General features: G+C 34.6%; 1 protein-coding gene across 1 annotated transcript in view; it reads left to right on the plus strand.

Moving 5' to 3' along the window:
• Rock1 (Rho associated coiled-coil containing protein kinase 1) overlaps window positions 1–27,352 on the plus strand; it is a 123,347-nt gene that overhangs the window by 20,441 nt on the left and 75,554 nt on the right. The window contains exons 2-4 of the mRNA XM_003474112.5: window positions 16,857–16,938; window positions 25,846–25,946; window positions 26,555–26,692. Coding sequence (XP_003474160.2) covers window positions 16,857–16,938; window positions 25,846–25,946; window positions 26,555–26,692 — 321 coding nt within the window. The remainder of the gene's footprint in view (window positions 1–16,856; window positions 16,939–25,845; window positions 25,947–26,554; window positions 26,693–27,352) is intronic.

The following is a 27,352-nucleotide window of genomic DNA, read 5'->3' on the forward strand; positions in this document are numbered from 1 at the left end:
ACCAGCATGTCTTCTGCTTTCTGGCTTCTTGTTTGATACATTCATCTTATTTTCCTTTAGGTTTTTTTTAGAGCTTCAGTCATTTGTAAAACTGTACTTTCTTTACCTAAAAGTATTCCATTGAGTTTAGGTTCTAAATCATGTTAGATTTTAATCTTTAATTTTGCTTGACTATTTCATTTTCACTTAACTTTTGTACCTAGTATAAGCTGTTGTATGCTTCTCTTGTGAATCATTCTATTTCAGATGAAAGTGACTTTTTAAAAAATTGCAGTAAATGTAATATGAAAATTGCCATTTTAGCTATTTTTCATTGTATAATTAATTGGTGTTAAGTACATTCATAGTGTTGTGCTTTCACTATGTCTGTTGCTAGAATTTCTTACCATTCCAGACAAAACTTCTGTATCCTTTTCAAGAATGATCTATTTCCTGGGTGTCCTTCCCATGGGGATCTTTATTTTGATTTGTTTCTGGAAAATAGCTATTCCTAGGTACTGTGTAAAAAAAGTACATTTGTCTTTTTATTTGAGGTTTGATTTAGCATAATGTTTTCAAGGTTCATCTGTTTTATAGCAGGTGTTTCTTTTTTAATGCTGAATAATTCAATTGTATGTGTATAATACCTTTTATTACTCATCTGTTGATAATTACATTGTCTTAACCTCTTGTATTTTTAGTAATGCTGCTATGAACATCATAATACAAATACTTATACAAGTTCCTGCTTTCAGTTCTTTTGTGTACTATATACTTAGAAGTGAACTGTATGTGTAGTATTTCTGTAGAATATTTTTTAGATACTGACGTGCTAATCTTCACAGCACCACCCCATTTTGCATGCCACCGCCAATTCACAAGGTCACCAGTTTTTCCATGTCTCCTATGGGACTTTTTTTTTTTAGATTTAGTTATTCTAATGTGTGTGAAGTACTGTTCCATTGTGGTTTTTATTTGGGGGTCATTAGTGATTTGTGATGTTGAGTATTTTTTCATATGGATTGGCCATTTCTGGTATCTTCTTTTGAGAACTGTCTGTTCAGGTTTTTGCCTAATTTAAGGTGAGTTGTTTTTGATTGTTGAATTGTAGTGCTGTGGTTAACAATTTCTTATTGGTTACATGATTTGTAAATGTTTTCTTTTTTTTTTACAAGTAATACAAAATTTAAAAAATAAACTGTAAGAAATCACTAATTGGGGCTGGGGATTTAGCTCAGCGGCATAAGCACCTGCCTTGCAAGGAGGTGGTCGTGAGTTCGATCCCCAGTACCAATAAAAATGAAAAAGACAAAAAAAAAAAAAAAAAAAGAAAAAGAAATCACTAATTATTTTCTACTATTTATTGGGTTACCTTTTTACTTTGTTTAACAAAAATTTTAAATTTTGATGAAATCCTATTTTTTTGTTTTTCTTTAGTTTCCTGTGATTTTTGATATTAATATGCAAGAGATAATTGTCAAATTCAGTGTCTTGATTCCTCTAGCTTTTCTCCTAAACATTTCAAAGCTTTAGCTTTTACACTTAAGTATTTAATCCAGTTTATTTTATATGTGGTATACATAAGAATCTAACTTCATTTTTCTACATGTGAACATCCAGTTTCTCTAGCACTATATATATATGTATATATATATATATATATATATATATATATGTATATAGTAAAAACTGGTCATCCCCATTGAATCCTCTTGTCATAATTATTGAGATCAGTTGACTATATTTATGTGTGAGGGCTTATTTACAGTCCTTTTCCATTTTTCTGTGTCTTTATGTCATTATTATACCATTTTGATTCCTGTGAGTTGGTAATGAGTTTTTGTCCCATTTTGTTTTTTGTTTGTTTTAGTTTGAGACAGGATCTCACTATTTAGGTTAGCCTTGACACTCTGTGTAGCCCATGCTGGTCTCAATTTTGTGAGGATCCTCCTGCCTCTACCTCTTGTATGCTGGTATTAGAGATGTGTGCAGCCTTGCTTTGTTTGTAGTGAGTTTTGAAATCAGGAAATGCAAGTCCTCCAATTTTGTTCTTTTTCAAGATTGTTTAGACTATTGGGATCACCCAAGAATTTATTTGCATGTTAGAATTTTTTTCTTGCAAAAATCAAGCTAGCCGGCAATGTTAGTCTGTAGATCACTTTGGGCAGTATTGCCATTTTAATAACATTAAAATTTCCCACTCATGAGTACACGATGCTTCCCTGTTTATATAAGATCTCTTTATTTCAGCAGTTTTTTGTTTCTTGTTGCTTTTGTTTTTAATGTACAAGTTTTTCAGTTAAATTTGTTTTTAAGTATTTTCTTATTTTTGATGCTTTTATAAATGAAGTCACTTTTTTTTGAAGCTTCATTTTTCTGGTTAGTGTTCGTGAGACACAATTCATTTTGTTTGGTGTTCTGTGGCTAGGCTAAATTCACTTAGTCTAAGAGACACTTTGGATTATCTTTGTATACAATCACATTATCAGTACATTCTTTTTTGTCTTTTTTGAGACAAGGTCTTGCTCTATAGTTCAGGCTGGCCTTGAGCTTACTTTGTAGCCAGGGCTGAACTTGAACTTTCAATGATCCTCCTGCCTCAGGCTCCTAAGTGCTTTTCTTTAACAATAGTTTTATTTTCTTGGTTTATCACACTTGACTGGGAAATGATAGAGATTTGATAGTGGGCATCTTTGTTTTACTCATGTAGATTTCAGTATTTTATTGGGGGGTTTACTACTGAAGGATTTTTTTGTTGATTACTTTTTATTAAAGTCATATACTTCTATTCCTGTTTGGTTGGTAGCGGTAGTGGTGGCGGTGGCGGTGGCGGTGGCGGTAAATTTACTCCTCAGATTATACATTGTTATTTTATATCACTAACTACAACTGAATTTTGAGTTTTGACTGTAAACTTCAATTTTGCTATTTGGCTGTTACCTTTTAACAGTTTTGTATTCTGTTTTGATGTGGGTGGAATCTTTAGGTTTTCTACATAAGGTCATACTATTTGTGAACAGGTATTTTTATTTCTTTATTTCCAATTTGTATGCCTTTTCTTTTTATTGCCTAGTTTCTCTCTCAAGAAGTTCCAATACTGTATTGAATAGATGTGGTAAAAGCTGACCTTTGTTTTGTTCCTCATCCCAGGATATCATTAAGTCTTTACCAGTGAGTGTGTTGTTGGGAGTTTTTCATACATATCCTTCATCATAATTAGGAAGCTTCTTTGTATTTCTAGTTTGTTGATTTTTTTTTAATCATGAAAGTAAGTTGAATTTGTAAGTGATTTATCTGTGTCCAATGAGATTTTCATGTGAATTTTGTTTTTTATTAATATGGTTTACTATAACATCAATAGATTTTTGTGTGATAAACCACCTTTGCATCTCTTCTGTAAATCCCACTTTGTCCCAAGCTATAATACTTTTTACATAATACTGTTGTGTTTGCTAGTATTTTGTTGAGTATTTTTATGTTTATATTCATAAGTTTCATAAACAATAGGTAATTTTTTGTGATATCTTTTGTTATCAGGGCAGAGCTGGCTGACCTCATGGAGTTAAGTTAGGAAATATTTCCTACTTGGAAGAATTTGAAAACTATCAGTACTAGTTCTTCTTTAAACATTTGATAGGAGCTGGGTATGGTGGCACTTGCCTGTAATCCCAGCATTTGGGGAAGTTGAGGCAAGATCATCATCATGAGTTTGAAGCCAGCTGGATTGTATAAGTTAGTTCAAGGCCACCCTGCACTACATAGTGAAACCCAGTCTCAAAACAAAACAAAACAAAGCATTTGATAGGGTTTATCAATGAAGTCATCTGGCCTGGAGATTTTCTTTATCAGGAGATTTAACATTATCAATTCAGTAACCTAGTTTTGAGTACATTTGGATTTTCTATTTCTACATGATTTAGTTTTAACAACTGTGTTCTTCTAGAAATTGCCCATTTCATCTAAGCTATCTTAATTTTTTGGTGTACTGATATTCGTAGTATTGTTATTGTCCTTATTTGTGTAAGAGTTGTTAATAACCAGCCTATTTGCATTCTTTTATTTTAGTAATGTCTTTTTTCCTTAATTACCTTAGTAAAGTTAAACAATTTTTTTATCTTTTCATGAGATTAACCTTGGTTTCATTGGTTTTTTTTCTCTGATTTTCCTGTTCCCTATGTTATTTATCTTTATATCTTTCTTTCTGCTAGCCTTGAGTTTAGTTTGCTGTTCTTTTTTTTTTTTTCATTATTAGCCAGGTGAGGTGACACATGCCTGTAATCCCAGCACTTGGGAGCAGGAGTATCAACTAAATTCAGGGCCACTCTAGGCTACATAGTGAATTCCAAGCTAGCCTGAACTACATAGTAAGACCCTGTCTCCAAAAAACCAAAACGAAACAAAAGACAACAAGAAAAAACCCCACCATTTCTTGTTCATTGTTGTATAATGTATTCATTTGAAATTATTTTTTTGTTTTAATAAGCATTTATAGCTATATATTTTCCTCAAGGCACTGATTTCTCTGTAACCTGCAAAGCTTTTATGTTGTATGTTCATTCTCATTTGCCTCAAACTGTTTTCTAGTGTTCCTTGCGATTTTTTTGCCCATTGAAGACTTTGCATACTATACATTGTTAAACCAGGCATGTGGCACACACCTGTAATCAATCTCAACACTCAAGAGCCTGGGACAAGGAGAGTCCCTGCAAGCTCAGTGCTAGTTTATGCTACACAGTGAGTTCAAGGCCAACCTGTACTACATATTGAGACCCTGTCTCAAAAACTAACGCCCCCAAAATTAATTAATTAATTAAAAGATTTGTTTTGTGGCCTAATGTAGGGTCTACCTTGGATAACCCATATGCATTTGAGAAAAATATGTATTATATTATTGAGTAGATATTTGTATATGTCCTTTTTTTGTCTTTTTTAAAAAATTTTATTTAAGGAGAAAAAGAAAAACAGAAAGGGTACAAGTTATACAGATTTACAGAAAAAAATAAACAGTAGAAAATCACTAGTTAATGGATTACGTATTGTCATCTTAGAAATAATTGTTCAAGTTACAAAATTAAAGCTTATAAAGTGGACATTCCAACAGTGAGACTGCAAACAGTTCTGTTCAATGATCCAACAAAACTCAGTAATATCATTATCTATCTTATACACTTAAATATACATGCAGTTATATCATTCAGAGCACTTTCTTTTCCTCTCTTTTGTACAATGACAATTACACATTTTGGGTTTTGTTGCTCCCACAGTTCTTATTACTTTTTTGGAAGAGAGTAGAACCAAATGTGACATAATAGAACAGAGTCAGTCAAATCGAAAGGGTGGACATAATAGATAATGTAAAAGCATAATACAAGGTGATCAACAATGGTTACCATAATGCCTCCCGCTATCTCTAATAGAATTGCCTATATCATCAGTTATAATAAAATTGAACAAAATAGTAAAGAACAAAACCAACAAAACCAAAACATTGGAGACATTAGAGGACTTCAAAAGTAGATAATAGTCAACCAGAATGGGAGTCAGAAGAATCCCACTATCTTCACAGCTGCTGCCTAAACTTTTGAACCTGGTACTACCAAGCAAAACAGAATAGAGGAACATCAGTCAAAACAAGATGGTGAGAGCAATACAGGGCTTTATATCAAGATAATGGAAAGTCAAAGTGGGTTACTATAATACATCCTGCTATTTATTTTTTGCTTAATTAAAAGGATAAAAATAAAAAAGTAAATAATAAAATGGAGATTGAGATAAAAGAGGGCATAACATCAAAACAGCGCAGATCAAAACATAACCATTTAAGCAAAATAGTGTTTCACCACAAGATAATCCCAACATAAAAGTAGTTACCATATTTTCTCTTTCCTTGAAATCTTTGAGTATAGCTTCGTATACTGTAGCATCAAATATATCAAAACAATGTAAAACCGTTCAAGAGAATGACAGTATTACAGGGTATTTAGAATCAACTAACAGAAAATGAACAATGGTTTTTGTATAATCTCCTTGTCTATAAAAGTTTTTGCATATACTATCATACATAATAAAATCCAATAAGATACAACCTGTTTAGACCAATGGAGACAGAAGAACAAAAGCTTGATGAGACTTCAAAACAAGATGATACTAAATCAGTATTACCTATTAAGACATCATTTTCTCCAAAATAGCTGTTCCTATCATCCAGTCTTCTCTGCCTCATTTCTGTTGAGCTCTTTTTCTGTCATTAGTTGTCAGTTTGTCTTCTTCATTTTGTTTTCTGCTCCATTCATTGTGGCCTCTCTGCCACTATTTCTGTATTTTTCTTTTTTAGAATATTCTGCAGTATTCTCTGTAGAGTTGAATTGGTGGTTGCATATTCCTCTAGTTCCTCTTTATCCTGGAAGCACCTTGTTTTTCCATCAATGTCCAGGGATAGTTGTGCAGGATATATCAATCTTGGCTGGAGATTATTATCTTTCAAAGTTTGAATTATTTCCCCCCACGCTCTTCGTGATTTATGGTTTGTGCTGAGAAGTCTGCTGTAATTCTGATGGGTGTTCCCTTGTAAGTGATCTGTTTCTTGTCTCTGATGGCTTTTAATATTCTGTTCTTATATTGGATTTCTGGAATTTTGATTATTATATGCCTGGGTGTTGTTCTGTTTGGGTTGTAGGTGCCTGGGGTCCTGTATGCCTCATACATCTGAGTTATCTTTACCTTTTACTAAATTAGGGAAATTCTCCTAGATTATTTCTGTGAATAGCCTTTGTAGTTCATTTGTTTGTGTCCCTACTTCTTCCTTTACATTCTGAATTCTTGAGTTATAGATCCTCTTATCTTCTCGCCTTGTATTATTGCTATTTGTTTCCTTGTTATTTTTAAGAAGTTTTTCATTTCATGCTCCCACATTACAAATCTGTCGTCCAGTTCAGATAATCTATCCTTAGTTTCTTTCAAACTGTTATGCCATCTTTCGATAGAGTTTTTAGTTTCCTGATAATCTCTTTGAACCTGGTTCATATATTCTACGTTTTCTCTATTTTCTCCATCAAACAATTCTCCTTTTTTTCTGTTCTTCCATTCTACTATCTGTTTTTTCTTGGGAGGTGCTTAGCATTTCTTTAACTATTCTACTTATATCTTGCTTTACTTGGCTAAATACTTCACTTTTGAACTTGTCTATGAGGTCCTAGACATATTGCTTTATATCTATTGGTGCTGTGTCTGCTATTGCCTCTTTCTCAGGATTGGGGGCCGAGGAGCCTTTCTTGTTGCTGCCTCTTCCCATATTCTTTGTTCCTTATATATGCAAGCATATATAGGAGGCCCAGCTTCCTTCCCTGTCGGCCACAATCTGATTGAATTGTGCTGGCTAGGTGTTCCCGCCCAGTGCAGTGCACCAGGAAGTTGCAGAACAGGCAGCCTATCTGCCCCTCCAGGTCTGTATATGTCCTTTAGTTCTACTTCGTTAATGACAGGCAGTGCTCACGTCTGCTGTTTTCTTAATAATTTTCTATAGTGGTTTTATCCATTGTTGAATTCTCCAACTATTTGTAGACTTTCATTGTGTTGGTTGTCAGCTTTATATATCTTGGAGCTCTGATGTTAGTTTATAATTACTGTGTCTCACTTCCGAGAGAACATGGCGAACAGGTAACAGCAGACACAGGCTCTCTGAGATTGCCAGAATCCAAGAATGATGCAGTGTGAGGAGCCCTAAGCAAGGGGAGATATACCCTGCCCACCCAAGAACGAACTAAGTTGAGAGAAACCAACTAGAAATGCAATCCCGATGCTATAATAGGAATAGATAAAATCTCAGCACAGAAGCTGGAACCCGCGCCTCTGCAAGCCGTGAATTGAATTTCCTGCTGCCACTGCTGCATCCCAATAGGCTCAGCAGGGAGTGGGAAACCAAACGGAGTTGAGAGCAGGAGTTGAGAGGGGACTGGAAGGGAGCCCTGCATTGACCTGCAGTGAGTGAGAGGGACAGGGACCCTTTCATAGACTAGGAGGCCCCAGCAGAGGACATTCTGGGACCGGGCAGACTAACTGGAACAGGATGCTGCAGTGACTTTAGTTGCATATTCCCCTCTCAAGTGGGATTGGTGGGAAGCACTTGGCCTGGGTCATGCTGTGGGTTAAGATCCAGTAGGCTAGCCCAAACCAGATCCCAGCGCCTGGCAATGCACCCTAGCAGTGAAGCCTTCAGTAGGTTGACCTGGAGGGGTAGGCCCAGCAGAGGCTACTTGGGTCTCTGTCTCCCTAGTACACTGCAGTGGGCTGGAACACCTAGCCGGCAGATTCAAACAAACTGTAACAGAGAAAGAGAAAAAAACTGGGCCTCCTATATACGCTTGTATGGAAGGAACAAAAAGTATGGGAAGAGGGAGCAATAAGAAAGTGTCCTCAGCCCACAATCCTGAGAACACTGATCCAGGAAAGGTTAATGCAAAGGAGAATGAGGACAGAAAACATGTAATATCAGACACGGCACCAATAGACATAAAGCAATATCTCTGGAGCCTCATAGACCAGTTCAAAAATGAAGTATTTAATGAAATAAAGCAAGATATAAGTAGAATAGTTAGAGAAATGCTAAGCACCACCCAAGGAAAAAACAGATGGTAGAATGTAAGAACAGAAAAAAAGGGGAGAATTGTTTGATGGAGAAAATAGAGAAAACATAGAATACGTGAAGCAGGTTCAAAGAGATTACCAGGAAACTAAAAAACTCTATTGAAAGCTGGCATAACAGCTTGAAAGAAACTAAGGATAGATTATCTGAACTGGACGACAGATTTGTAAGGTGGGAGCATGAAATGAAAAACTTCTTAAAAATTAAAGAGAAAACAATAATACGAAGGTGAGAAGATGATAAGAGGATCTATAACTTAAGAATTAAGAACATAAAAGAAGTAGGGACACAAATGAACTACAAAAGCTATTCATCTAGGAGAATTTCCCTAATTTAGCAAAAGGTAAAGATACTCAGATGTATGAGGCATACAAGACCCCAGCCACCTCCAACCCAAACAGAGCTCTACCCAGGCATACAATAATCAAAATTCCAGAAATCCAATATAAGAACAGAATATTAAAACTGTCAGAGACAAGAAACAGATCACTTACAAGGGAACACCCATCAGAATTACAGCAGACTTCTCGGCACAAACCATCAAATCACGAAGAGTGTGGGGGAAATAATTCAAACTTTGAAAGATAATAATCTCCAGCCAAGATTGATACATCCTGCACAACTGTCCCTAGAAATTGATGGAAAAACAAAGTGCTTTCAGGAAAAAGAGGAACTAGGGGAATTTGTAACCACCAATTCAACTCTACAGAGAATACTGCAGGATATTCTAAAAAAGAAAAATACCAAGATTCCAGAAACAGTGGCAGAGCGGCCACAATGAATGGAGCAGAAAGTGAAATGAAGAAGACAAACTGACAACTAATGACAGAAAAAGAGCTCAACAGAAATGAGGCAGAGAAGGTTGGATGGTAGAAACAACTATTTTGGAGAAAACAAGACATCATAATAGCTAGTGCTGATTTAATACCATCTTGTTTTGAAGTCCCATCAAGCTTTTGTTCTTCTGTCTCCATCAGTCTTAACATGTTGTATCTTATTGGATTTTATTATATGTGATAATATAAACAAAAAGGAGATTATACAGAACCATTGTTCATTTTCTGTTAATTGATTCTAAATACCTTGTAATACTGTCATTCTCTTGAACGGTTTTTTACATTGTCTTGATATGTTTGATGCTACAGTATATGAAGTTATGCTCAAAGATTTCAAGGAAAGAGACACTATGGTAACTACTTTTATGTCGGGATTATCTTGTGGTGAAACATTATTTTGCTTAAATGGTTATGTTTTGACCTGCGCTGTTTGTTGTTACAACCTCTTTTATCTCAGTCTCCTTTTTTTTATTATTTTTCATTTTTATCCTTTTAATTAAGGGAAAAATAAGTAAAATAGCAGAATATATTATAGTAACCCACTTTGATTTCCTGTTAACTTGATTTGAAACCCCTGTATTGCTTCACCATCTTGTTTTTATTGATTTTCCTCTATTCTATTTTGCTTGATAGTACCAAGTTCGAAAGTATAGGCAACAACCATGAAGACAATAAGATTCATTCTGACGCCCATTCTGGTTTGACTATTATCTTCTTTTGAAGTCCTCTAATGTCTCCAATGTTTTGGTTTTATTGGTTTTGTTCTTTACTGTTTTGTTCAATTTTATTATAACTGATGATACAGGCAATTCTTTTTAAGATAGCAAGAGGCATTATGGTAACCATTGTTGATCACCTTGTATTTTGTTTTTACATTATGTATTATGTCCATCCTTTTGATTTGACTGACTCTGTTCTGTTAGGTCACATTTGGTTTTACTCTCTTCAAAAAAAAGTAATAACCGTGGGAGTAATAAAACCCAAAATGTGTAATTGTCATTGTAAAAAAGAGAGGAAAAGAAAGTGCTCTAAAGGACATAACTGCATGTATATTTAAGTGTATAAGATAGATAACCATATTACTGAGTTTTGTTGGATCATTAAATAGAACTGTTTACAGTCTCATTGTTTGAATGTTCCCTCTATATGCTTTAATTTTGTAACTTGAACAACTATTTCTAAGATGACAATATGTAATCTATTAACTAGTGATTTCCTACTGTTTATTTTTTCTGAAATTTTGTATAACTTGTACCCTTTTTCTGTTTTTTTTTCTTTTTTCTCCTTAAATAAAATTTAAAAAAATAATAATTACTGTATCTGTTGGTGTATTGAGCCTTTAATGAATTCTAGTGTCCTTTGTGTGTTAAATGTTTTAAGTTTAAAATCTTTTTTTTGTATGGTTTTACCCACTCAGTATTTTTTGTTTGCTTGCTATTTTTGGGTGAGATATCTTTTTTCTGCTTTTTTTTTTTGAGACAGGGTCTCTCTAATTCAGGTTGGTCTCAAACTCACTGGGTAGCCTAGGGTAGCCTTGAACTTGCAGTGATTCTCCTGCAAATGGTGAGATGACAGATGTGTGCTGTTTTTCTGCTTTTTCACATCCAGGTTACTCATGTGTTTAGATCTAAAGTGAGCCTCTTTTAAATAACGTATTGTTCGTCAAAGTGTATTTTAAATTTTTGTCAATTTCTGTCATATGATTAGAGTTTAATCCATTTATATTTAATTACTTCTTTAGTTCCAGAATATTTCATTTCGTTTGTAATTTTTCTTTGTTGATGTTCTCATTTTGTTTATATATAGTTTTCCTAGTTTAGTTCTTTTTCTTTTAGCTTTACAAATGAACTTTAAAACAGTTTTCATATCTTTGTCTAAGTCCAATATTAGGCTTTCTAGAGGATAGTTTCTTGTTTTTTGTTTTTCTGTTTCTGGTACTGGGGATTGAACTCATGACCTCGTGCTTGCCAGACAGGCACTTGCGCCACTGAACTAAATCCTGGGCTTGGGGATAGTTTCTATTATTTTATTCCTCTGAATGAGTCATATTTTTGTTTCTTTATATAATTTGTTGTTGTTTTACATTGAAAATTGGTCATTAAAGCCTGTTAACTTTGGAAATCAGATTTTCTCTTATTTTCAAGTGTTTTGGGTTTTATTCAGCTAATAGTTTAGACAGAAATAACCTTGTGTTTCAAGATGTACAAGTAAACACTAAAAAAAGCCTTACAAAGACAAAAAACAAACCACCTCTTTAGTCTTGTTGCAGATTTACTTTCTTCTGGGGCATCCTTTTATCACTTATGTAGGCTTGGTCTACATTTTGTAATCAGCCTAAGGTGAAAGAAAGCTTAGGATCTTTTCAGAGTGCTTTTATGTCTGGGTATAGGTGACTTTCTAAACACTATTATGTTCAAAACTGCTTTTGAATGATCACATTTCCCAAGATGTCTTACCAGTTTCTCTGGGCCCAGCTGGTCTGGTAGGTTTGTTGTGTCTATAGTTCTCCCATCTCCTGTCACTGATCTCTTGCCCCTCGTGTCAGTTTTACAGCAGCCTCCTGTGTACCTTTTATGAGTAGTCTGCTGCTTTCCTGTCTCAATTTGAAGACGTTCAAAATACAGATGAGGTTCTTGCTTAGTCCCTTAGGGGGTCTCTCAGGTAATAATAGGCACGCACAATATATTTTTCTTGTGCTCTTTGAGTTAAAAGTAGGAAGGAATGGTTATCAGTCTGTCATCCGCTGAAGACTATCACTGTTTTTGCCCTGGGATAGGGCAGGACAAAAGCAAGTAAATTTTCAAGATTTTTTCTATGCTGTGAAGATGACTTTTACTTGATTGCACTTTGGTTATTCGCTGTAAACTTTTGTTTTCCAGAGCTCCTACTGAATGGTTCAGATAGCTCTTTCCAGAGCTCCTACTGAATGGTTCAGATAGCTCCTGGTAGTTTATCTGTTATGATCTTTAAATGTATTTGTGAGAGAAGAGGAGCTTGGATCTTCCAGTCCACCAGTTTGCTGACATTTGATAGTAACTTAAAAATATACTGCAAAAGTATATATATATTTTTATATATATACTGCAATATATGTATAAACCTTACTATTTTAACTATTTCTAAAATGTATATAGTTCATTAACAATATACCATTGTTGTGGAGATACCTTCAGTGCCATTTTAGTTACAAATAATTTGGCTTCTTTTGCCTTTCTTCCATTCTTCATTCTATTTGATCTTTCAGTTGTTGCGTTTGCTCTTAAGTTTCTTCTCAGAGTTACCTCAGCTTTCAGATTCCCTTCAATTTTTCTTCCCCTCTTTTTTTGTGCTTACTGCACATTTTTGGCCTGATTACCTCCCAGATGTCAGCATTTTCTGGGGTTTTATTCTTCCCTCTATTTTGTTCTGCCTCTGTTTGCTCTCTTTGGGTAACTGTGTCTTTTGTCATGGATTAAGTGGGCTCTCATAACTCCCACATGTATATATGATAGTCCCAGTGTCTATGTTGAAGTCAGACTCTCATTTTCAGCTGTCATCTAGTTATCAATAAAATGATGTCCCTTGGAGACCTCAAATTCATTATATCCAAAGTATATATCTTCTCTGTCCAAATTATGGCCTCTGCCTTGGTTGAGGAAGTTGCTATGTGCTCATATGAAATAGAAAAAATAGTAAAATCAGTCTCAATATATAGTTACTATAACCTGTCCCTCTTTCAGTTAGGCTCCATTCATGTTTCCCTAGTTTAGTTCAGTCTTTTACCCTCTTGTGGAACATCCATTATTGCCTTTTCCACCCCTCACTTCTGATTCACAATCACCACCTTTTTCATTGCTAGACTTTACTAAAATAAAAACTAGTTATGTAACTCTGTTTGTAAATTACTCTGATTACAAGTGATATAGGATAATAATTACCCAAATTCATAACCTGGTTTTCCATATCTTTAATATTTCCTAACCTTTCATAACTTTGTCTCCTAAATTTGCTACCCTTCATAATCCGGAGCATTCTATTCTAATTGTTTTTGTTTTTCTCTCTTCATTGCATTGTCCCACCTTTACTTTATTCCCTCTAAATTCTGTTCTTTAAAATTGAGTTAGCCAGGTGTGGTGCACACTTATAATCCCAACACTAGGGAGACTGAGGCAGAAGGATCTACATGAATTTGAGGCCATTCTGGCTCTTTAGTAGGTTCAAGCCCAGCCTGAACTGCATGTAAGACCCTGGGCGGGGGTGTGGGATAAGTTCATATTTATCTCTTCCATGATGCCCCAAAGGATTAAAGAGTTCTTTGTTTATATAGTATCTACTCATAAAACTTGATGTATTTACTTTTTCTACCTACTTCCAATATCCCAGTGACAGGAAGTATTTTTTTCTCTTTCCCACAGAGGAGGACCCTGATTTATAAATAAATACATCATAGCATTTATATGTAATAGTTTGTATAATAATAAGCACAAAGAATAGCCTTATTAACATTATTTCAGAATGTTGAGAAGGAAGCACAAAGTATGGACATTTGAGGCAGTCTGAACATGTCACATTCTCCCAGAGGCAGTGGAGGAGAGTGTGCAAGTCTGACTGTGAAGTGGCTAATGCAGCATGCTGGGGCACAGGCCCAGCTATGTGTGCGTGTAGAGAAAATGAGGCTGGAAATCATAGTTGGTGACTGACTGGAAAGAACCATTGTTGGTGGTTCTAAGTGATTTGGATCTCTCTCGCTCTTTTTTTTTTTTCTGTAATTGCTCTGAGGGAGATTGATATGAATGTAATAATGTCACACTGATTAAAAACATTCTAATTGATTTTAGTATCAGGTTGTTAAAATTTCCTAAGGAAATTTGTTTTCATTTTCAATTTTGAGAATTTCTCTCTCTTTTTTTTAACCTAGTGGGTGATTTACTGAAAACATCCTAGCATATGTACTAAATATATTTTCTTTAAATAGTGTATCTTCTGTCATTAAAGTTTGATAACATACTTTTAGTACCAGAACTCAGCCTATTTTGGAAGTAATTCTTGTTTTTCAAAAGCCCCAGCCATGCTACCATAGTCATGGAATTAGGGGGACTAACTTTTCCAAAAATATGACTGTTAGGTTTAGAATAATAACCAGTTAGATTCTGAAAATATATCAAAAAAATGAATCTTTCTTATATGTAGATGGTATCTCATCCTTCCTACTGTCCATACATTTTTATATTATAATAAATGTGTTTTTCTAATGAATTTAATCTTAAGTGGTGTTTTACACAAGACTACATTTTTGTAACTTAGAACTATCCCCCATAGTGAAGTTTGTTGTGGTCTTCATTTGAATAATTTTCTTTTGCTTCTCTTTTTGATTAAGCTGTGATAACAAGGCTTCCTCCTCTTTGCTTCTCAGTGCTTCTCAGGAAATGTGAACTGTTCATATTTTAGAGTCTTACAAAATGTTGTATTTGTAATTAATTACGCATGTTTTTGTATGCATATATCAAAATGCTTCTACTCAACTTCTTTTAAAATGTAACTGGTCTATTACCTTTGTTCAACTGTTAATAACAAAGAATTCATGAGTATTCATTGGTCCTTCTCTTATATATCTTGTCCTCTACATTCTTACATTGATGATTAACCTAAAGGATGAACATGTTGTCAAAGCAGAGGGTAGCTTTGCTTCATGTCTATCATAAAATGAAATGAAGCAGTGTGACTATACTTTGTCTACTGTTCCTTTGAATTGCTTTTACACTTGGAAGAATGTTAATTCGTTACAGTGGCAAGTCCTTTTACTAGAGTATAAACTTTTAAGAAAGGCAGAAGTCTTATTCCTTATTATTTTATGGCGTTTTGGAGAACTGAATTTTAAAAGCCAGGGTTTCTTGCCGCATTTATGGTTGGACATACACATCACTTGTGTTGTACAGCGCTTCTCCACTGCTTTAAAGTAGGAGCCAGATCCCTCTCCCCCATCCTACTATTTACCGACTCTTCCTGTCAGCATCAATTGGTATATGCTTTAGGTCATGCTAAAAGAATACCTTTTGCCAATTTTATTTCTCTAATAAAAACCATGTGATTTTTGCTTATGGATGGATGATACTGTAAAACAGTAGACCATCTCATATAACTATAAATTAAAGCATATGGCAATAGAGCCAAATACCTAGTGATAGTGCATAGTTAGTGGAGGCAGTTATTTTTTTCATAACAAACACATTATCAAATGCTGTGCTCAATCTGCATTGGGGAAGATGTTAACATCATGATCTAAGATTTATTCTTAAAGTTTTATGAGCATACAATTAAAATGCCCAGTTTATGTTTATGTCATTCCTACCACTAGGGAAAGTAATTTGTAGTTTTCAAATGTTAGCTTTGGAAGGGCTCGGGATTTAGCTCAGCGGCATAAGCGCCTGCCTTGCAAGCAGGCAGTCGTGAGTTCGATCCCCAGGACTGATAAAAAGGAAAAAGACAAAAAAAAAAAAAAAAAAAAGTTAGCTTTGGAAATAGAATATTTATTAAGAATAAATATTTAATACCTCATTTCTCACTAATCTGTTGTTACAGATAGGCACTTACTACCCCCTTTTACATTAGAAAAAATGGAGGCTCAGAAACACTATGCGAATTGCCATATCAACAATAACATTTAGATATACTTTTTCTTTGGAATACAGTTGCTTGCAGTTAATTTTTCCCCATGTTTAAGTCTTTTAAACAATCTGGAATTCATTACGTTACTAGTTATTAAGTTATTTTTCTCCTCAGTATTGTCTAGTTATATAAACCGCACTTACCAGAGTAAGTGTCACTCACCAGATTGACACTTAGGAATGAAGATAGTTTAGGGTTATCTGAATGTGTTTTGCAGCTGTGCTGTCTTGCCTCCGCCGTATGGTATGATACAGCTTGAACAGATGACTTTCTATTTCAACACTTTGAAGTATACTATCACGTTGCCCAGTACTTCTTAGGTAATATTTACATAGTCACTTCATTGGTTGTCTTGAAAATGTTAAAGAATTCTATGAAAGGGCAGTACATTTTTATGATTAAATGGAAATATTTGTTGCGAATGTGAGTTTTTGACGAGTATGTATAAAATGAAGATACAATAGTAAGGGGAAGTGAAATTAAAATTTCATGCCATGATAAGTGAAAAGTACATGGATTGAAACCACTTGCACTCGATCTGTAATGATTTTCTGATCCTGTGCTTGGCAGGTTTAAAAGGCGAAAAATGTATATGTAAAATTAAAAAGGAACTTTTTTCTCCTAATAACGTTATAAAGGATGTTACGTGAACACAAGCTAAACAAGACAGGGATAATTAAATAATAAAATGTTTTATTCTTAAAGAAATAAAAGTGTTGTGATATGATTCAAAAAGTGTTTGTTTCTTTCTTTAGGATGGATTGGATGCTTTGGTGTATGATTTGGATTTTCCTGCCTTACGAAAAAACAAAAATATTGACAACTTTTTAAGCAGATGTAAGTAAGTTTGTGGTATTTGATGACAGACTGCAATGTCCTAATTAAGATAAGTCCTCCCATTTTTTTCCATTTACTTTTTGTGTATTTCATTAATAATTTGTGTACAGTATTCATGGAAATTGTGAAAGAAATTTTATTAGCCAGTTTGGTGCCTACTCAAAGAGTTTACAAAGCATTTTCAGAAATGGGAATGAAAAGTAGATAGTTAAGTATATTTTTAAAATGCATAAAGCCAAACATGGTGGCATGTGCTTGATATTGCAGCTACTCAGGATGCTAAGGCAGCAGGGTTATGAATTGAAAGACAGCCTGGACAACTTAGGAAGATCTTGTGTTCCCAAGAGATATGTGAGAGAGAGACAGGCAAGCAGGCAGGAGAGGAGGGGGAGAGAGAGAATAAACCAGAAATGTAGTTAAGTGGTTCAGTATGACATCCTGGCTTCAATCCCTGTCACCGTTAAGAAAGAAAAACAAGCCAGGGATTTAGCTCAATGGTATAAGCACCTGCCCAGCAAGTGCAAGGTTGTGAATTCAATCTCCATTACCCCCCCCCAAAAGAAAGAAAACAACAAAAAAATATAAAATGTAAATATATCCCTCTTGTTCTCTTATGAATGAGTTAACCACTGTATTTGAAAATCCACAGGTAAAAATAGATTACATGCGGAAAGTCCTTTTAAGATGAAAACTTTTCTCCATGAAAGCTGTTTTGTATTTTAAGATTTATAAGCATTTTGTTTTATAAACTACTTTTTGAATTTTTATATTGTCATTTAAAAGGTTTTGCTGGGCATGGTGGCTTACACCTGTAATTCCAGCATTCAGGAGGTTGAGGCAGGAGGATCAACGTGAGTTTGAGGCCAGCCTAAACTACAAAGTAAGTTCAAGGCCAGCCTGAATTGCCTAGGAAAACCATGTTTCAAGGAGAAAATAAATAAGTGTATTTAACCTACTAAAATAGTTTCACGTGCTTAAAGAATTAATAAGATCTAGATCAGAAAATCTTCCCTACCTACTTTCTTTATTAATCTGTTTATAAACCATACATATAGACATAATTAGGTTGGGTTGGTTTTGGTGTTATCTTTTGAGTATGTATGTATTTATGTTTGTTTGTTTGTTTGTTTTTTAGACAGCATCTCACTAGGTAGTTCAAGCTATCTTTAAACTTCACAGTATAACCCAAGCTGGCCTTGAACTCACTACCGTCCTCCTGTTTCAGCCTCAGAAAGGGCCAGAGCGCAGTGGAATTGGTTTTGGTAGTAAATGGGGAGAAAAATTTAGGAATAGACGCTATATATAGGCTTTGCATGTTTGCTATCGTGGGAATTTGAGTAATGTGGTAGTAGTAGCTTGTTGACTAATAAGATTTAGAAAATTTTTAAAGAAAGCTGCTTTATATAGGACTCAGTTAAGGGAAATTTTAATGATGCAAGCTAAAAAGAGGATAATTATGGAGCAAAGGCCTTAAAGCAGTGAAAAAGGATGACATCCAGTACACAAGTGGATGGACTGAATGAAGATATATATAATCTGTAGTAAAAGGTGAAAAGATCAAATGAGTGTACATAATGGAAGCTTAAGTATAAATATGGTAGCATTTGGTGGCAATTTTCTTCTTAGGGTTTCATTTGTTTTAGCATGGTAACTGGCAAGAATATTAGTCCTGAATGATGGTCAGTAGGAGAGTCGTGTGGATATGACAAAAAAGAAAATGTGAAATATGGTGCGTAGGAGAAGGAGAGAATGAATAGGGAAATATATGACTGCCAAGCAGAATTAAGGGCCAGCTTAAGTTTTGTGTCATGAATTTAAAACAGGGTCAATCAGCGTAATTTTATGTATTCATCCTCTCATATACTCAGTTGCATGGGTGCTGACACAAGTTAGTTGGCGAGGTGTCTTTAACTAGGATTGTGGTTTTGCCAAACTAATTGAAGCAGAAGATAGCTGAAGGCATTGAAGGTGTGTCCAAGAGAGTGAGTATAATTGACCGTAGAATTTAAGCTGAGTAAAGATGGGGCTGGGGATTTAGCTCAGTGGCATAAGCGCCTGCGTTGCAAGCAGGCAGTCGTGAGTTCAATCCCTGGTACCAATAAAAACAGAAAAGACCAAAAAAAAAAAAAAGTAAAGACAAGCAATTATTGCAGCGAGGGACAATGAGAGGATGACTAGAGTTAATAGAGAGGATGGCCTGATGGAGTTTGAGATTGTTAAGACAGTACACGGTATATTGAATGTTTTAACCATAAAGAAATGATAATGTTTGAGAATGTAGATAATTAACCTGATTTACGTGTTATACAATGTAGGGAGCCAGAGATTTAGCTCAGTGGCATAAGCACCTGCCTGGCAAATGCAAGGTCATGATCTCAAGAATCTAAATAAATAAATAAATGTTATACAGTGTATACATGAATTAAAACATCTCATGTTACTCCCTTAACCTAATTCTTATGTTTTTGTTTGTCGTTAAAAATACATGGAAGATGATGTTAGAGGAACTGAGCTTTGAAGGCCAAGGAAGTATCAAGGATGTGTAGGTTTGAAATTGAGGGCCATCTCAGTGGCACAGCACCTGCCAGGCAAGCACAAGGTCCTGTGTTTAATTCCTAGTACAAAAAAAATTTTAAAAAAAGGTTTGAAATTGAAATTATGGGAAGGCAATAATTGTGGGTAATGACAAGATCTGGTATATTGCCATGAAAAAGCTGGAGAACAGGATCATTGAAGGAAAGAAGTAAACAAATCGAGAGGCTGAGTTTTTACAAGTGTCATCTAGGGGTATATTAAAATCACTACAAATTAAACCAGGATATTGGAGAGATGAATAAATCAAGAACTAGTATTGTCTGGAGTGAGATGTGGTAACCTTAAGAGTCAGTAGATTGCATCAACAATAAGAGATAGCAGGAGGTATAATCCAATATAATAAAAATCAGATCTTGCAAATATAGGGATGGGAGATATAGATAGCAGTGGAGTTAATCTGTTCTTTTAGGTCTAGTAGACTAAATGTAGGAAGAGAAAGGTTGTCACTTGAGACTTACAGGGAAAAGTATCTTGAGGTTGGAGTTAGATTTTGTTAGAGCAGGGGTTGGCAAATTACAAACCCACAGGCTAAATGTGGCTCATTACCTGTTTTTGTATAACTTGTGAACCAAGAGTGGTTTTTTAATTTTAATTATTAGATGTATATAACGACATAAACTTATACAAGGTTCAGACTTCAGTGTATGTAAGTTTTATCAGGACAGTGCCATACTCAAGGTTTTATGTATTGTCTGGTTGCTTTTGGGCTATGATAGGTGAGTTGAGTAGTTGCACCAGAGAACAGGCATGGCCCTTATTGCTTCACACTGCAGCATAGTATTAATTATAGTTATTAACCCAAGTGTTTTGAGTGCCATCAATGTGATTACAATATCACAGTGGTCTTTTACTATCAGTGAATTGTCATTATATCCAAACAAGAAGAACGCACGTCAGATGTTGTATGGATTATCAAGTTCTGCAGTGAAAGGACCAGCGCTGCTGAAAGAATACAGTATACAGCAACATTATCAGCCTAAGCAGTGTTTATACTATTCTCAACTTATAGTAGTTAAAAAAATAGAGTGGAATATTTCATCACAGTTGAATTATAGAAAGGAAATGAGAATGCAGTCTCATACAAGTTCACTGTTGGTTTGTTAGCCAAGCAGAGAAAGCTGTTTACTGATAGTTGTGGTTACAGCAGCCAAACAAATGTGTACAGAGAGAAAATTCTGCTAAAGACATTTAGTCTGCAGCCTAAGAAGTGATGGTGAATCTTTTTAGAGCTTTCAGAAAAGGAGGAAGAAAAATACACACAGACACACACACACACACACACGTTAAGATAGTTATACAACTAGTTTCTCTAAGTTCATTAAAGAGAGGTTTGTGCTAATATTGTTTGAACAATATTTTATGCCTGTATCTTGTAGTCTGAATAACTACTGTGAAGTTAAAAATACACAGTATATTATTGTTACTCTCCTGTTAGACTGATTTGAAACTCCTTTGTTTTATTTCTATTTTTCTTTTTCTCTCTCTCTCTCTTTTTTTTTTTTTTTTTTTTTTTGGTCTTTTTGAGACAGGGTCTCTCTATGCAGTTCAGACTGGTCCTGAGCTCACTTTGTAACCCAGGCTGGTCTTGAACTCGGAATGATCCTCCTGCCTCGGCCTCCCAAGTGCTTGTATTACAGGCGTGAGCCACCACACCCGGCCTTTTCTTTTTCTCTTTAAAATTTAAAAAAGAAAAAGAAAAAGTAGCTCACTACAGCATGCATACCATAGGTTCACCACCACTGGTCTAGAGATACACCTTAGTGTTACAATGTTTCCTAACTGGCTAGCATGCACAAGGTCCTGGGTTCAAGCCCTAGCACTGAGTTGGGGCAGAGGCCTATTGGCCTATGGGCAAGAAGAGTTACTCAGAGAAAGATGTTTGACAGTAACATAAATTGTCAAAGACTGAGCTGTTTTCTTTGACTTTGGTTTATTTGAGGAAGTAAGACAGAGTTTGAAATGAGTGAAAAATTACCCTGTAATTTACCCTTACAGTCTGAGGGAAGCTTGTTTTTGTTTCCTTTATACTTCGAATCATCTCCTGAAGCCAAATTAACATACTCATTTTCTAATTTATTTTCTTCTCCCTGTAACATGACCCATACCAAGGATTCTGTTTGTTCCCAGTTTTTAGACTATTGTCTGCTACACAGATTGAGTATTTGTCTTAAATATGTCACCTTTACGTTTTTTTAAAGAGAAGAAAACTTAACAAAACAGAATAAAGCCAATCAAACCAAAACAGTGAAGATGGTATAGAACTTCAAAACAGGATAATAGGAAATCAACAGTGGCTACCATATCTTTAGTTACCTTCACAGTAGTCCATATCATCAGACACAAAATCAAATAAAACCAATTAAAACAATATTTAATACAACAAAACAATAAATCAGAACAAAACTAAACAGAACAATGTTGGGTCTCAAAAATAAGACGGAAGGAAATCCCCCATATTTGCTGTATTGCATTCTGTTATCCTCATAGATGCTCAGACTACTGACTTTTAGGCCTGTAAAAATCAGTCAGATATACAAATATTAAGTTGTTTTTGTACCTCAGTTGCTATCAATTCAGCCTATCCTCAGAACCAGCCAGTTGCTTGTGGGGCCTGGCTTTTTGTGTTTTAGCCTGTGTACCTGTCGACTCATTAGAAGGGGACAAACTGGCTTCTGTGTTGGACAGCTTATGGGAAGGGCAAACTGACTTCTCACTCAGACTCAGCATCTCCCGGTATCTTTTCCTTCACATATGGTCACTCAGTAAGTTTCCCTATTTTAAGCTTTTTCTCCAGTTGGTTAGTATTACTGTGAAATGGTCCTAGAAAAGAAATTACTATGAGTGTCTAGTCCTTCTAGTCCTCATTCTTTCTTATTTATGTACTGTCTTGGTGTACTGTTGTTAATTGGAGATATTTATATTTACAGTGAACTGTAATTGTAAATCTGAGAAATGTTTGTTATGAAAAAGAATAATTAACAACTGTATCATAATCATGTAGAATGTGCCATGCTGGTTAAATATAATTAGAGAATTTTCAGAGATTGTTTGGATGTGAGGGAGAGTTTGGAAATTACTGATGTGGTATGAAGGAGGAATTGTCCAGTCTGAGATTGTTACCAGTCATGTCAGAAAACAAAACCAAAGTTAAGAATGTCGTGTGCCAAAATAGTAAGTGGGACTCTTAATAAATAGATATTTCTTGACTGTTCCAGAGATTTGGATTAAGAGTCAGGCCAACTTCGTATGCATGGAGTATGGAGATCTGATAATATACAATCATCTAAGATAGCTAGCATATGCACTGTTCTCTCAAGGAACTATAAACCTATGAAGAGCAGGCTTCAAATAAAATCTGTAGACCAAGGGGTGGGTCTGCTACCTTGTTAACTGACAATAAACAGGTTTCAATTTTAAAATCCTGGGATTAGGGTAGATATTTTTTACTGTACTTGATAGAAATTTGAGTTTGACCAGAAGTCATCAGCCAAGAAGCACTTAAATTTGCTAGCATGTAAGTTTATATGTATTAAGCCAAAAATGCAAGACAACAAAGTATAAATCTTTTAGGTTTCAAATAACTATAGTCTTCCTCAATGCTTAAAGCCTTTTTATGGATTTAAATCTTAAAAAGCTACAACCAGAGCTCTTTTCTGGCACCTGGCTATTATGTAATACGTCCCAGTTTAAGATGTCTTTCTCTTCTAGAGTATTACAGTATTCTTTTTTTATTTTATTTTATTTAAAAGGAAAAAGAGAAAAAACAAAACAAAACAAAGCGGTGTAAGGGTACAAGCAATACAGAACTACAAAAAAAAAAAAAAAAAAAAAAAAAACAGTAAGAAATCACCAGTTAATAGATTATACATTGTCATCGTAGAGATAGTTGCTCAAGTCAGTATTACAGTATTCTTGAAATTCTCCTCAGTCTTGCTCTTATTAACTCAAACTTGTACATATTTTCCAAAGTAGTTCAGCAGAAATGTAAGTTTGACAGTATTTTATCTGAATTCCTTTCTTGTCATAGCTTCCAACCCATGATTTTAAGATTGTGTTTCCAGATCCCACTGGATTCCTGTGACTACATTTTGTTTTTGTTTTTATTTTTATTTGTTATTTTTTTAGACAAGTCTGGGTGTAGCTCAGACTGGCCTTGAACTCACAGTGATCCTTCTGCCTCTCAAGTGCTGAGATGACAGGCCTTGTGTCACCAAGTCTGGCTTTGTGACTACATTTTGGGAGAGCATAAAGAACACAAAGCTTCAGCCCCTCTCTAACACCCTTACTTTCTTAGAGCAGAGCACTTTCTTTGATCTTTGAGTTGGTTTAAACTTCAGTGTGAAAAAGATTTTTGATGGTTAAATAGTCATTGTTTAACCACTGGCCTACTGATAAAGTTCAAGCACCTAACCAGTTTAGGGCTTGCCAGCTTCTTCTGCCAGTCTGTACTACAAAGTTGCTATCCCAGCAAGAGAAATTGTTACACACAAGTTCTATTGTGTTTTTTGCTTATGTTGACTATGCTACAAGAATCTCACTGGGCTAATACGCTTCAGTTCAGACTTTTCAGGCATCATTATCTCCAGAAAGCCTTTGTATTTTTTTAAAATCGAGACTCGAACTCAGGACCTTGTGCTTGCCAGGCAGGCACCATTGTGCTCCTAAGTTGTATCCCTGGCCCAGAAAGCCTTTCTCCCCCAGGCATGTTTGAATTGGGTGTCCTTAGTATTCCAGAAACTCTACTTGCCTCTTTCTTACTATGTTTTTAATTACTGGTTTTTTGTGTTTTGTTTTGTATCAGGGATTGAACTCATGACCTTGCAATTGCCAGGCAAGCGCTTACACCACTGAGCTAAATCCCCAGCCCTTTAATAACATTTTTATTGTTTGTTTCTATCTCATTTGCCAGAATTTGAAATTCTTCAAAGCAGGAACTATATTTTAAAGTTACCTTTATATCGCCAGTGACATAAGAGCCTGACATAGACATGAATATAGGTGCAATTAATTGATTATTGTCTATGTATTTTTCTAGTGCATCTGTCTTGCAGTGGGTATATAACCTTGAATTAATGTACTTATCCTTGTGTAGAAATCTGTTTTTGTTGAATCTATTTATTGGTCCGAATGTATACAAATGCTTGAGTTTGAAGGTACACTTTCAAAGAAGCATAAGAACATTACTGTTCCTTTTATTAGGAACTAGACTTTCAGTTTAATAGCTGGTTTTTAGTTTGTATAACTAAAATGTGGAGCTTTTCCATGTAATTTCTTGTCAGGGTTGACCCATGTGGATTAAAATAGGCTTATTTTAATATATGACCAAATTAGGAATTAGAATATCTATCCAGTAGGGATTTGTAAGTAATAGTTATAATAGTAGTTTGTAGCATGACAAGTTTATATAAATAATTTTAGTGATTCCCACTGTGCATTTGAAATTAAAATCTAGGCTTAAATAGAGAAATAAAACTACTAAAAATTGCCAATTTTGGAAAGTTTGTTTTGATTCTTATATTTGCCTTTGATATCTTCATTGTTGTATCTTTTTTAAAGAACCATCAAAGCTGATTTGATGAAAAGAAAATTTTATGCCATTAATCTAAAGTATCTACCCAGGTTTTCTAAATTTAAATTTGTATGTACTTGTTATTAGGAATGAATTAGTTTAATCACTCTTGTTTTGTTCATAGTGTAATATTTGTTTTTGAAACTTACTGTTGTCAAATTTTAATAAAAACTTTCAATATGGCCATTCCAGAATTCTTTTTTTTTTTGTCTTTCTCGTTTTTATAGGTACCAGGGATCAAACTCATGACTGCCTGCTTGCAAGGCAGGCGCTTATGCCGCTGAGTTAATCCCCAGCCCTCCAGAATTCATTTAAAAAAATTCTTAGAACATTGGCTGGGGCTTTAGTTCAGTGGTATAAGCGCCTGCCTGACCAGTGCGAGGTCGTGAGTTTGATCCCCAGTACCAAAAAAAAAAAAAAAAAAAGACACTCTTGTAAGTCATATTTTCTGCAGCAGTTTTGAAGATATCAAGAGGCATTATGGTAACTGTTGTTGATTTTGTAATGTTTTGAAGTCTTGTACTGGTTTATTTTGATTGGTTTTATTTTATCTTTAAAATTAAAAGCATTCTTATCATATTGAATATATTTTTATTTTATAACTTCAAATTCTACTTTATATCATTTCTTAGCAAAGTACTTTGGGTTTTTTTGTTTTTTATTGTGTTTGAATAATTTGATTGTGAAATAAGTAATTTTAGTCAATTCTTTTAGTGACAAAATGATAAACTTTTTTCATACAGATAAAGATACAATAAATAAAATTAGAGATTTACGGATGAAAGCTGAAGATTATGAAGTAGTGAAGGTGATTGGTAGAGGTGCATTTGGAGAAGTTCAATTGGTAAGTTATTTTAATGAAACTAATACAAATTTTTAAATTAAAAATTCCACTTGTATGTTTAAAATATATTATTTGGTAAAGTATTGTTCTTGTAGAATTCTTCCTTTAAATTGCTCTTTTCTTATCTAAAGATATGAAAGACTTGGGCTGTATCTAGCACTAGTGGAAAGTGTTTTTTCCATGCATCCTTGAGTATCCTCAAGCATGAGAAATCTTTGCCTCTAATATTGGATTAACAAAAGTACTGTGGGACAGTGTGCTTTATAATCAGGAGCAGTGCTTATAGCTGGGTGCAGTGGGAAAGTATGCTGTAATATAGGGCAGTGGTATTGAATCTTTCAGAGCTTTCATTGATGCAATGAGCCTGCTGCGGTGTGCATGCTGTAGATTTGCCACCACTGATATTAGGGAATGACCTTTTTTCCTCAATACTACTTCTGGTAATTAAAATCATGACGTGAGCTACTGAGAATTCAGCAGGAGTAAAAATAGCTGAAACAATAGTACTAGATTATTTAACAGTTGTCAGAATCATTTAGTAAATTGTTCTATGAAACATCATGGCTTAAATATTAACAAAAGGTTTTTATTATTTTTCAATTTTAAAGGTAAGGCATAAATCTAGCAGGAAGGTCTATGCAATGAAGCTTCTCAGCAAATTTGAAATGATTAAGAGATCTGATTCTGCTTTTTTCTGGGAAGAAAGGGACATCATGGCCTTTGCTAATAGTCCTTGGGTTGTTCAGGTATGATTTAACTACTGTTTAATCATTGCTGTACTAATGTATAAGTAAACAATTTGAGAAATGTATTTTTTTAGGACAGTAATAATTTATGGGCAATTACAGGTTTAATAATTCATTTTAAAATCATAAAGTTAATTTTGTTGACTCCTCTTTAATTAAATAATGTAGTTTGAGAAAAGTTTATTATATTTTAACTTTATATAATCTTATTTCCTATCAGAATATAAGATCCTTTTATTTAACAGTCCATTGTCTGTCTGTCTGTTTCATATTTTTAGAAGGGGGAATGTGAAGGGAAAGAGTAGGAACTGAGTTAGGCTAGGCCGCCCATAATATGGTGTTGGCTTTAGGTTTTCAGTGATAAGAAAAATACACTAGAAGTCAGGAATTAGAGATCCTACTCTTGACTGCCAGTGGTTTATCTATAAAATGGTGGCAAAGTTAATGTAACATTTCTGGGCCACATTTCTTTTCTTAAAATTGTGTGAAATTTATCATTGATTGGTTGCGTTCATTGTGGAGTAGTAAAATTAAGAGGGTCAAGTGGGATTTGGGGTAAATAATTATTCTAGATTTTATAACTGCTTCAACTAAACCAAGTGCATCATTCATATTGGAATCCTTAATGTAAGACTTCAGTTAGCAGAAGTAAACTGATCC

Source organism: Cavia porcellus, unplaced genomic scaffold (assembly GCF_034190915.1).
Source record: "Cavia porcellus strain 051 isolate PalLab524CR breed Dunkin Hartley unplaced genomic scaffold, mCavPor4.1 scaffold_20, whole genome shotgun sequence".
In the NCBI taxonomy this organism is placed as follows: Eukaryota; Metazoa; Chordata; class Mammalia; order Rodentia; family Caviidae; genus Cavia; species Cavia porcellus.